General features: G+C 34.9%; 1 protein-coding gene across 1 annotated transcript; it reads right to left on the bottom strand.

Moving 5' to 3' along the window:
• On the bottom strand, positions 6,045-7,569 carry LOC110265118. The gene is made up of 2 exons (XM_021107908.1): positions 7,480-7,569; positions 6,045-7,345 (listed from the first exon to the last, which is right to left on the bottom strand). The coding sequence occupies exon 2, from the start codon at positions 7,329-7,331 to the stop codon at positions 6,045-6,047; it is 1,287 nt and encodes a 428-aa protein (XP_020963567.1). The 5' UTR covers positions 7,332-7,345; positions 7,480-7,569.

The following is a 13,277-nucleotide window of genomic DNA, read 5'->3' as shown; positions in this document are numbered from 1 at the left end:
CTAATTATTTAAATAAAAATAAAATATTAAGATATTATAATATTTTAGAGTTAAAATTCAGTTAATAATATTTAGTTTCTCAAAATTTTTAAAAATTTATTTTAACCTCCAAACTTTTCAAAAATTCTACTTTAACCACTTAACTTTTAAAAATTTCGTTTTAACCCTCAAACTTTCTTTTAATTAACTTTCAGTCACAAAACCTTTTCTTAGTTATAATTTGGCCATGAAATAATTAAAACATGAGGATTTCGTGTTCTTTAAGAAACCAAAGCAAACTCATAAAAAAATTTATCAGATTTTACTTGATTTTTAACTAGTTTTTGAATCTTTTTTACGGGCGGAAAATTGCGATTAAGAATTTATAATAAGAACAGCGTTGCAAGTACAGTTCTTAACTGACGAAAACTCCGCTTATCAATTTAGAAAAAATTGTCACAAATTGAGAATAAATTACTGGGAGTAGAATTCCCAGGTCGTCTCCCAATGAGTTGACAAAAGAGTGCTATTTTATTGGTCAGGAATTTTTCAAGAAATTTTAGAGTTGGAGAACAGAAAAATAAATGATTATAAATTAAAGCAATGAAAATTAACGAGAGATTTTGTGTAATTGAAATAAAGAAGCCTTGACCAGGAGAAGATTAATCGGAAGTTCTATCATTGTTGAATTTTCCCAAGTGTAATAGTAAGAGGTTGTTGTTTTTGCTTAGTTAACCTTTACCGAATAAAGAAAAGTCAAGTAATTGAGCCAACTCTAATTCACAAGTCCTAATCCTCTCCTATGGAGGGATTAGCGTTAGTGACTAGAGAGTTAGCCAACAACTTCCAATTGCAAATTAACACTTGAGTATTCCAACTCAAGGATCTCCTATTAATCAACTCCAAGGTCAAGTTAAAAGCCTACTCCATTGACATGGATGCCAATTTCGCAGACATGTAAAGGGAAAAGAGAAGAGACATGGTAACTAAAATTAAATTAATAAAAGCTAATTTTGAAATAATAAATTAAGAAAAGATGATACTCAAGCCAATAATGAAATTAAATGTGAAAATAATTCTTGTATTAATAAATTCCAAAATCAAAGATATCTATATGTAATTCTGAACAGGGTAAATTGGTGATAAAAGAGTAAGGAAATAAGGAAACAAACTAGAATAATGGAAACTTCAACGGAGGTAGTAACTCTTCTCAATATCCAAATCAAAAGCATCAAACTAGAAATCTATGAATATGAAGAACCCTAGAGGAAGTCGTATTTTCTCTCTAAGATTCAAAACTAAATCTAAAAACTGTGTTAAAGTGAATGTCTGTTGAGTCTCTGCTTGTCCCCTGGCTCTAGTCTGTGTTTCTGGGCCGAAAACTGGGTCCAAAATCAGCCCAAAATCACCCCAGCATCTTCTACACTTTCTGCACGTGGCGCACGTCACGCGTACGTGTCAGTCACGCGTACGCGTCAATGGTTTTCTTCGCATGTCACGCGTACATGTCGGGTACACGCACGCGTCAGGTACGCGCACGCGTCGCTGTGAAAATCTCTGAAACACGCGCACGCGTGAGCCATGCATGCGTGTCAATCCTCGCTGGTCATCTCCTTTATTTATTGTGTTCCTTCCATTTTTGCAAGCTTCCTCTCCATTCTTTAAGCCATTCCTGCCCTATACAGCCTGAAAACACTTAATGCACGGATCACGGCATCGAATGGTATAAAGGGAAATTAAAAATATACAATTTAAAGGCTTAGGAAGCAAGTTTTCAATTATAGAACAAAATTGGGAAGGATTTGTAAAACCATGCAATTTGTATGAATAAGTATGCAAAGACTTGATAAAAACTACTCAATTTAGCACAAGATAAACCATAAAATAGTGGTTTATCAATCTCCCCACACTTAAACATTGGCATATCCTCATGCTAAGCTCAAGGAGACAAAGGAATGAATGGGGGAAAGTAAGACTCATGTAATGCAACCTATGTATGTGAATGCAACTATATGCCAAGATGTTTCTATCTACTTGGTTAAAAGTAAACAAGTTCTTCAAGACAAACATAAATCAGATTCTACTAATTCAAATCATACAATAAAAGACAAGTAAACTTGTAGGAAGATAGCTCATGAAAGCAGGGAATATAGAATCAAGCATTGAACCCTCACTGGAAGTGTATGTGCACTCTAATCGCTCAAGTGTCTAGGGTTAATCCACTCTACTCTTCTTTAGTCATGCTTTCTAAAACTTTGTTCTTCATCTAACCAATGAACAAATATTTAGTGTACACATGCAAACATCATGAGGTCTTGTCAAGGTTGTAATGGGGCTAAGGTAAGAGTGAGGATATATGTAAGGTCAAGTGAGCTATAATATGAATCTTTGACTAACCTAAGTTCCCACCTAACATACACACACTCTATATATATGAAATTATTCCTAGCTACCCATAATCTCACTTTTGTATATTTCACATACTCATGTATCAAAATTTTCTTTAATTTCACCACATATGCATTGATCTTTTATTAAACTTAACGTTGGGGGTAATTTTGTCCCCTATTTATTTATTTATTTATTCATATTATTTTTTTTAACAAGAAAGCAAACATAATATATCAATGCATATGATTTTTCTGGTCTCACATGAGTATGCACCCAAATTTCCAATAATTTTGTCAATAAAACACAACACATTCTTATTATCCCGAGTTCCCACAATTCCCCACACTTAGTTGACACACAATCTCTATCTTAAGCTAATCAAATATTCAAATGGGGTAATTAATTATTTTTCCGCTTAAGGCTAGTGATGTGGTAAAATATAGAACAAATGGGGATTAAAAGGCTCAAAGTGGCAACAAAGGTAATTGAAGTGGTAGGCTATTTGGGACAAGTGAGCTAATAACAAATGATGACCTCAATCATATGTATGCATGCAAATACACTTAATAATGGACATATAGAATGGAACAAACTATAGATTGTAATCATAGAGAAGAAAACACACACGAATAAAAGTCGTGGTTAAATAATGTAACCATATAATTAAGCTCAAAATCTCACAGGTTGTGTGTTCTTAGCTATAATTCATGTTTCGAATTACAATCTTCAAACAAGTTTAACACAATTTTTTTAATTTGAATTAGTGAAATATTATAAATAGGGTCTTGAAAAGAAACTCATTATTTTAACCAAGCAATTATTACCATGCAATCTATCCTATCTAACAAAAGAAAAAGTTAAATGTTGGTGTTAAGAGAGAGAAATTACCTCCGAAAGTCAGGGACTGACCTCCCTACACTTAAGGCTTGGCACGGTCCTCCATGCCATCAGTAAGGAATAAGGTAGGGCTAGAAGCATCGCCTCCGCTGTCTGGCTCGCCATGGCTCCCTGTGCTACTAGGTGAAGGGGAGTTCGGGGTGTCCTTTGGTTCCGGAGGTGGGTGAGTACCAACAATGAGCTCCTTCAGATAGTTGTATCGGCGCTCCAATTGTTCTATCCACCGGTCTTGCCGGTCGAACCTCTCAAGGATCTGAAGGAACATGTGATGGGTGGATGGTGCTTGCGGTGTGGATGATGGTGGAGTAGAAGAAGGAGGAGTGTCTAAAGATGGGCCTGGAAGCCGACTCGCAGAGGGAACAGGGGGTTTGATGTACTTCCCATTCGGGACATACTGATCGGCCCTAGGGATCATGACCTTTGTGTCTCCAGCCCTATAGGAAACACCTACTGCAGAGACTAAATCTGAAACCAATACGGGGAAAGGCAGGTTACCCGCTATCTGCACGTCTCCCATGGCCTGCCGGATGTGTCGGGGCAGGTTAAGAGGTTGCTCTGTCAGGATGCACCAGATGAGAACAGCCATGTCCGTTGTGAAGGTAGACTCGTGAGTGCTCAGAAAGATATAGTGGGACATAATCTGTGCCCACACGTGAGCCTCCAAGGTAAGTGATTGGGTTGAGATGCTCTTAGGTTTTGACTGGTGCTGCCCATAGATCCAGGTGCTGCTGGGTTGGGTTATAACCCCAAGGACGCTATCCCAGTCAAACTGATACATCTGGCGCTTAAGGGAGGCCTCTTGATATGCATCCAATCCCTCTGGTCTAGGTAGAAGATCCAGTGCTCTCTGTATGGCACTCTCAGAGACAGGGACTTCCTGCTAATGAACATAGACAATCTGCAAAGTAGGCGAGTAGAAGTTGGAGTAGAATTCAACTACCCAAGATAGGTTGGCCCTTGCGGCTGCCTCCTCAAAAATGCCCACTGTCTCTTCTCGATGCGGGGCTCCACAAAATCAACAAAATGGTTTGGGACAATGAGTAGATATTCATTATTGTAGTTCCTCTCAGTTAGGATGGGGAACATCTGCTTGCAATAACGGTTAGTGAACTGTGTGGAGTCCCATGCGGGAGAGGCTTTCTCTGCTTCATCAACTTTAATGATCCTTTTCACCCGCTTTGTTGGTGGCTTGACGCTCGTAGATGGAAGTGCCTTAGCCGGAGTTCTCTTGGTTCCTTGCCTTGCTGGTGTCTTGTCAATAGCCTTCTCTTTTCCTTTCTTGGTACCCATTCCTAAGGAAGAAAGAAAGAGGAAGAATGTTAAATATAGATAATTAAAAGCCGGAAGGGAGAAATTCCAAGTGATAGTGGATGCCAAAGAAAATATAATAGCTTAAATACATGGTAGCTACAACATGTAGGTATTAAGACATCAATTAAGAGTAAAAAGGCAATTCATAATAATTAGATACAAGAGGGTAAAAAGTATGCAAGTAATAGGCATGAGAAGTATAAAATCAAGCATCAATTATTAAATGTACCAAATTAAAGAGCACGTGTATGATGACAATTGTGAATGATAATCTCAATATATGTGGATTACAAGTGTTGTGAAAAAGAGAGGCATTAAAGTATGAGAGTAAAACAAAATAGAATTCAAAATGCCATAAAAGCTTTTTCACAAACACTTAGTGTGCAAGTTAAAATAGGAAGTAGAATAATGAATCCAAGTGTATAGGAGAGCCAAGATTAAATTTCAATTGTCAAATCACTCTTCATAATATTCCACAAGCTCAATGATAATAAAGTAATACCCAAATAAAACTCCAACACTAACATAAAAATGCATGATAAAAGAATGAAAAAGAAACCATAAATAACTAAGCTAAAAGAAAAATTGAGAAGAAAGAAAAGTAAATAAATGCAAGGAGGAAATAACATTTCCAAATGGCAAAGAGTAATCACAATGCGATCTTAGAGCTTATCAAGTTCTGTACGACTTAGACTCTTACCACAGAGAATTCTAAAAAATGAGCAGAACTCTATCAAAACTGAGGTAACTTGGTTTGGTAGCACATTACGGATTGCTAGTGGAAGCAACTGCTCAATCAAAATATGACAGTCATGACTTTTAAGTCCAATGATTTTTTGTTGTGCCTTATCAATACATCGAGATATATTACTTGAGTAACCATCGGGCACTCTAACATTCTTCAAAGTTACAAGAAATACCTTTTTAGCATCTCATGTTAGTGAATACAAAGTAAGGTGATATTTTCCATTATCATCTGGCCAAAGATCATGCCTTATTCCCATATCTTGTAGATCTTTTCGGGCATTGAGATTATCTTTTGCTTTAGATTTCTCATTGAGCAAAGTATACAAAATATTATCGCATACATTTTTCTCAATGTGCATAAAGTCAAGGTTATGACGCAACAAGTTGGTTTTCCAATATGGAAGTTCAAAAAAGATGCTTCTCTTTCTCCACTACATAGTTGCTTACCTACCTCTTTTTCCTTTCTGGTTAAACTTTTCTTTCTTCCTGAATGTAACATCAATATTTTCTACTTGTGCCAGAATTTCGGATCCTGATAATATAGTCGGGGGATCACGTTCTTCTATGTGTCCATCAAAACGAACTCTACTTAATCTAAATCGATGTTGTCTACCAAGAAAACGTCGATGACCTATATAACACCATTTTCTGCTATGATTAAGATAACAAGGTTTTACATCAAAATTACAAGTTGGGCAAGCCAAACCAGTATATGTGTTTCATCCGAAAAGCATGCTTAGGCTAGGAAAATCACTAACTGTCCATATAAGAGCTGCATGAATCTTAAACATTTTATGTTCTGATGCATCATAAATTTCCATACCCTCATCCCATAATTCTTTTAACTCTCTGACAAGTGGTTTAAGATATATGTCTATATTATTTTCGGGGCTATGCTTGCCAGGTATAACCATTGACAGGATAAAGGAAGTGTGTTTCATACACATCCAAGGAGGAAGATTATATGGAATCAGAAACACAGGACAAATGCTATGAGTAGAACTCATTGATCTATAAGGATTGAAATCATCACTAGCAAGTCCTAAGCGAACATTTCTAGGTTGCAATCCAAACTCTCTGTGTGTCAAATCAAAAGTCTTCCACGCCTCACCATCCCTTGGATGCACCATTTTTTCATTTTCTCCCTTCGCTATTGCATGCCATAACATATGCTCTGTAGTTTTACGACACATGAACAATCTTTGCAACCTTGGTTTCAACGGAAAGTATCTCAAAACCTTGGCAGCTTGCTTTTTCTTCTTCTTCTTCTTAGAATTCCACCTAGAAGCACCACAAAGACTGCATGTTTGTTGGATGTTGTTTGGGTCTTCATCCTCGAACAACATACAATCATTGGGGCAAGCATCTATCTTAACATAGTCAAGACTTAGTTTTTGAATTAGTTTCTTTGCCTGACTAAAAGTCGTAGGCAAATTCACACAACTAAAAGCATCCCTCACCAACTCAAGTACCATGGTAATGGCCTTGTCACTTAGTCCACGCAAGACTTTAATATGATACAATTTCACTATGAATTCTAGCTTTGTGAAGTCGCTTCCTTCCTGTAGCTTTTGATTGCCTTCCTTGAGAAACTCATCAAAGTCTCTATGATTTTCTCTTGGCTCATCGTTTACAAAATCTTCCGTGCCTAAATCTTCACCGCTCTCCTGATCCATATGTATCCCGAAAGCATCATTTACCATGTTATCTAGGGGATGTTCAGTTGCCAATGTCTCGCGCATGACATGTGCACTTGTTGAGAATTTGGTTACTTCTTTCTCGCCATGAAAGTTCCATACAACATAATTCTTAGGGAATGGTTTGTAAAGTAAATGATCTCTAACATCTTTTCGAGTATGCCATATGCGAAACCCACAACTTGGACACGGACATATTATCTTATTATTCTCAATTGCTCCATGTTGAAATGCAAAATCCAAGAAGTTTTCTAGACCAACTATATATTCATCTGCATTTCGTGGCTTAGCAATCCAAGATTTATCCATTGTTGCTAGTTAAACTTCAAGTAGGGAAAAATAATTACTAGACATGTGTACTACTAAATATATATGGGACTTCTAACATAATAAACTACAAAGTTATAATAGACTTCTAACATAGTTAAAACAAAACAGGATATAATTATTATCTTACCTCAACAAGCGCTTGTTCAAAAGCAATAACAAGAAACTGGTGAGAGAAAAATCAGTATCCACTTTAATTCCAGAAACAGAAGAAACCCAAGCAAATTTAATAAACGAAATGATAGTTCTCTGATTAGTAAAGAACCTGATAAAAAATAAATTTGGTGTATTGGTATTTTTAAATATAAATATTAATAATATTGACAAATTTAAAAAAAATACTGATTTTATACACATGAAAATAAACAAGTGGAGGATCAATAAAATAAAAAATTATTAAAGTTTTTTGCTTTAATACGATATAGTTTTTTATATGTTTTTTTTAATTACGAAAAAATAAAGAAAGAAAGTAATAATAAGCAAATAATTGAGATTCAAGTAAGCAATTAACTCTCCTGGTCTTTCAGTTTGAACTGGTTTAAAATCTAAGTGCCAAATCAAATTATTGTTAGTAACCAAAGCCTGGTTCCTTATGATCAATGTTTAACTATTGGAAAAGATTATTAAGGTCAAATAATTAAGTGTATGTGAGGCTAAGTAAAATAGTCAAATCACACATGAATATAGTAAATCACGCATATCAGGCATCTTATTCTTCAGTTCTTTTCAAAAGTTTATTGTTTCCTTTTGACAAGATATCAAATAGAATAAGATTATCAAATCAGGGGAAAAACCATATATTAGGAAAAAATGCATGAAAGGTTGAATACCTGATAGGCTGATAGCCTCTAAGAGCTCCTTAGCAATTATAGCTGATTATTTTTTGATAATCCTTGTTCAACAACCTTTTTGCAAAATCTGTTGCAACAATCATTAAAGAAAGCCAAGGAGCTTTATCAAAACCTGGATCTTCCTTCAGGACATCTCAATTGTTTTACTCATTCAACCTCTAATCTGCAAAAACTTCCAACACTTAGCACTGATAGTTTTATCTTTTGTCAATAAATTCAAGTACATAGATGGTAGCTAATATCACTGCTTCGCATCATCATGTTACTAAAAAAATATCCAAACCCCACTTCAGCTATTGAAGAATAAACTATATACAGAGCATTTCAAAATCTAGAGTAAATCTCAGCCTTAACAACAAATAACCATAAGTAAATAGAAGTAACTCAAAACTCTAGTTAAGAGACAGCTGATAAGAGCAGGTAGCAAAGGAAATAGTTAAAATCAAGTAATTATAATTCACAATTAGAAAGAAAGATAGAGAATCATGATCATAGCAAATAATCAAATTGGTAGATGGGAAAAGGGCAGTGTTTACAGCAGTAATAAGAGAAAGGCCCACAAGAAGACACAGAAACACAAGGAATGCAAGGTCAAAATACTTGATAAACACTAGTGAGATATTTATAGGAAAATAAACAGCGCACAGGAAAGACATCAATAATTCAAAGTTCATTCGTTTCTAGTAAATGAATACTAAAGTCTCGAACCAATGCTAGGGAAATGTATGATATAGAAATTCATCACGACAAAGACAGTAATAAGAGTACAGACTACTACCTAGAAAATTCGGCTATGCATAGACACTTAATGAAATTTTTAACTACAAAACGTATAGATTTGCAACATCCATAATTCACAAAGCATGACATGAAATTGGACTATCATTAACTTGATTAATAATGTCGAAGCAGCAATGACCCAACATCATTTAGTGAGAGACGTAACTCCCATTTCAGCATAGTTGTAGAGTTTTTACCCCTCATTCACCTGGCTAAAAGGAAATCTCCCTTCAGCAGCCCCTAACATTTCATTCCCTTGAAAGTAACAGACAATCTAATATTGAGATTACACATTAACAATTCCACATAAAAATTTTATTTTAATACTCCAGTCTAAGTCTGACACAACCATTTGATGGAATAATAATAATAACTATCATAGGCTCACTGACATATGAAACAAGCTCAAAACTTCACATTAATTTCTCACAGACCTATCAGCGTCCAAAGAATATCTTTGACTCTTTCCTTTTACTATACATCACAAGAATTGTGTAAGCTACTTATAGTTATAGACCATCTCCATAAAGCTTGCCACAGGACAGAATGATTTGTGCCTTCTTACACCAAACTTAGTAATTTAGACATTAAATACAGGATTTATTACTTAGTAAGATTGGACCACCTTTCTTCCATTCTTTATACTTCATTCCACTTCACTCGATATTAGAACAAAAGTTTGACACACACACACATTTGCCCAACCATGGCCTTAGTCTATTTATCCAATAAATAATTATAGCAGAAGCAGATAAAGACCGCTTCGGATCTCACCATACACATATATTCAATCCAAGCAACTTTTGAATCCCTAAAACCATCCATTATTAGCTACATAATGACATTAATATGGCAAAAAACCAAAATGTGCAGAACATGGTTAACTCGTTCGTCCACTAAAGGAAACGGCACAAAACAAAAACCAAACATGACCAAAAATAAATAAATAAAAAAAGAAGAAAAAACAGCAATACGGAAATATCTGAGAAAAAAGAAAGAACACATTTAAAAAAATCCAAAAGCAGAGCGAATGGAATTTGCAAGGATCTGATATGTGAGGAGTTTACTTAGCAACCATTATGGCGATGAAATCCTCGTAACGGATCTTACCATCTGGGCCAACATCAACCTCCCTGATCCAGAAGCTCTCAAATTTAGAAGCTCTCTACCGCAACGGACACGACAGTGGTGATGGTGCCGGCGGCGAAAATGGCAGCGGGAACAATGGCGAAGATTGCGTAGAAAACTTAGGGTTCTCTCTGAGCTCAATCTCTCGTTTTGAAAAAAAAGAGAAAAAAAAAAAAAGAAGAATCGCGTTTTAGCTAACTCAATGTCTCTTGTTCCAAAATTTAATTTTAATTAATTATTAGTGGAGGTTTTCTAAATTGCCATAAATATAATGTATTGTGGAGGTTTTTAGAAACCTACACTAAAATACTCTCTCAAATAAGTAAAAATCTTGTAGTGTTTGTCTCATGTTGCTGCTGCCTTTTGTTCACTTTTGTCACATGAAAACTGTTGTTATTTACTTTTGTTCACCTTGCTGATTGATTCATCCAAGGATAACATAATGCATATAGTCCATTATTGTGTTTCCTATGAGAATATGCAAACAAGAAAGAAGAAAAGAGCATAAATCTAGGGTGAGCAACTCTTGAAAGGGAAAAGGGGAGCAACACAAAAGTAAGTGACATCACTCAAAGGGAAGTTTCTTAACTTGATCCAAATTCAATTCCTTCTAAACAATGCTACAGTTATGTTTGTCATCAAGGGAAGATTGTTAAGTTAAGAAATTAACTAATTTCAATTGATGATGACAAACATTATTTTATTGAGCTAATTATCCAATTAGTTTGATCATTTTGTTTAAGTGTTGCAGGCCAAAATTCAATGTTGTTGCAGTCCAAATAAATGGAATAAAAATAAGAAGCTTCCATAGTATGCAACACTTACAAATAAAGCCCAAAAAAAAATAACAAAGAAATCAAATGGGCTGAATGGTAAGTGAACAAAATACAAGTCCAAGATATTTCTCTCAAGCTAATCCCTCCAAGTTGCTACTTCCAAAGCCAACGTCCCTTTTTTCATTTCGGTCAGAACTCAGAGAAGAGTGAGAGAGAGCTTCGTTCCTAAGTCATTCACTAAAGAAGAAAGAAAGAGAAGAGTTAAGCAAAAAGGTTGAGGTCTAATCTCCCACATCAAACAATATCAAGCTAAGTCAGAAGCTGAAGGTAATTCATTTCCTTCTGCGTGCATTTTACTTTCTTCTCTTCTTCCCCGACTCTCTGCCAATCCAATTTGGAAAACATGGAAAAGGTGATCTCTGGTAAACACTGCTGTGAATCAAAGGCCAAGATTGTTTCTTAGGGACAAAGTAGTAGATCAAGGGCTCAGATCTGGGTTTACCATTGAAAATATTTTTTCTTTGCTGTTCTGAGGCATTCGGTCAAGAAAAAGGGATCTGTTTCACAATTTAGGGATTAATGGAAGAATATGAAAGGGTAAGTTGATGAAGCACACAGCTCTAGGAGTTGACTTGGAAGAGAGCATCTCAGCAACATGCAAGGAGATACAAAAGAAAATTGTTCATGCTTCTGAAAGCAAGGAGAGAGAACCAGGTTTTTGAGTTTTGTTTTGAAGAGTTTCTTTGTAAAAAGTTCATGAACTTTGAACAGTGCTTTCTAAGTTAAAAAAGTATTCCGCCAAGATGAAGATCTCAATTAGAGTCAAGTGAATCCGGTTCAACCTATAGCAACAGAGGTTGTTGAAGCATCAATCTCTTTCATGTTTTACAGATTGTAATTTTATTTTTAATGTATATCGTTCTGTAATTTCTTGAGTGGTAAAAGGCTTAACGTGAGAAATCAAGAAAAGCCTATGAGTGATAAAAGACTGAGTGATACACTTCAGAAAAAATCCTAGAGTGATTTCAGATTTCTTTATGTTGTTTACATTGTCTTGTATCTTGTACCTGAGAGGTACCCCTTTCTTAGTTGGGTTAGCACTAAGAGTGAAGAGTTAGGTATTAGCATAGCCAAGTCAAGTTAGGTTAGAACTTGAGAGGGAAAGGATTGTGTCAATCCTATGGAATTGGTGTATGTAATACTTTAACTATAGTGGAAATTCCACCACTGTTGTGGTGAAGATTGGATGTAGGTTGCATTGCACAAGGCAACCGAACCAGGATACATGATGGTGTCAGCTTCTCTCTTTCCTTCTCTGTTCTGTAATTTTTGATATTCATGAGACAAAAAGAAATTGTCTCATAAATTTTTCGCTGCTGAGTTCAAGCAGATTCAGACTAAAAGTTTGTTTTAAAGGGTTATTTCGTTAAAGCAAAAGAAGACTATAGATTCAACCCCCCCTTCTCTAAGCCTTCTACAACCTTCATAGAGGTGAGGTATCATTAAATACGTCAAGCGCTTGAGATGAAGTTTTGAAAAGATCCATACTGATGATAATGATTTAGATATGATGACTAAGAGTTTACTTGCAGTGAAGTTTGATTATTACAAAGAGAAAGCAGACTTGGTGGAGCAGCCTATCCCTACTTGTGTCTGTAAGAAAAAGATTTGTTGGTGGGTTCCAGCTCAAATGAGACCCACACTTTAAAACAAAAAAAAAATAAAATAAAAGAAAAGAGAAGAATTGGCGTTAGCCACACCAGAGAGAGAGAGAATTAACTCACACAAAAGGAAAAAGAAAAAAAAAAAAAACAAAGAGTGAGAGAGAGCTTCAGTGTGATCGACGAGAAGAAAAAATTGGGGAAAAAAAGGACAGTGCCATTTTAATCATATTAAATTAGTAAATTTATTCCATTTCTTATAAAATTATAGTATGTTATTTTTGGTGTAGAGATGAACATTAGGATATAACTTACTAGTTGTATTATCTTTTTTTTTGTCTAATTTGAGATACTCACTTTATGAAAAGTTTATGTTAATTCTATCAGCTTTAATGATATATTTTGTTGATTATTGAGATGTCTTAGTGTTACTAAAAAGATTGATTGTGTAATCATTATTTTGATAGTAAAAAATTTTACCGGACTAAGTTCTGTGAAATTTTTGTCCCTTTTTTTAGAGAATTTTTTTGTGATAAAAATTTTGATTCTTGATTATTTAATTTTGTCATTATATTTAATACTTAGAGTATTTTTAGAGTTGATATTTAATTATACAGATTATAAAAAAATTATTTTAATGCTTTCACTATTAGACAAATCTTTATCTAAATCTTAATTTTTTTCCAAACATACTTACCGGTATATAACATATGGAGTAAGTGCAAGTATGAT

The sequence above is a fragment of the Arachis ipaensis genome, chromosome B07, assembly GCF_000816755.2.
Source record: "Arachis ipaensis cultivar K30076 chromosome B07, Araip1.1, whole genome shotgun sequence".
Lineage (NCBI taxonomy): Eukaryota > Viridiplantae > Streptophyta > Magnoliopsida > Fabales > Fabaceae > Arachis > Arachis ipaensis.
The sequence above is the reverse complement of the archived record's forward strand: the minus strand, read 5'-3'. Positions and strand labels throughout refer to the sequence as shown.

Coding starts and splice junctions, on each gene's coding strand:
- LOC110265118 (XM_021107908.1), bottom strand. CDS start 7,331: ATGGATAAATCTTGGATTGCTAAGCCACGAAATGCAGATGAATATATA.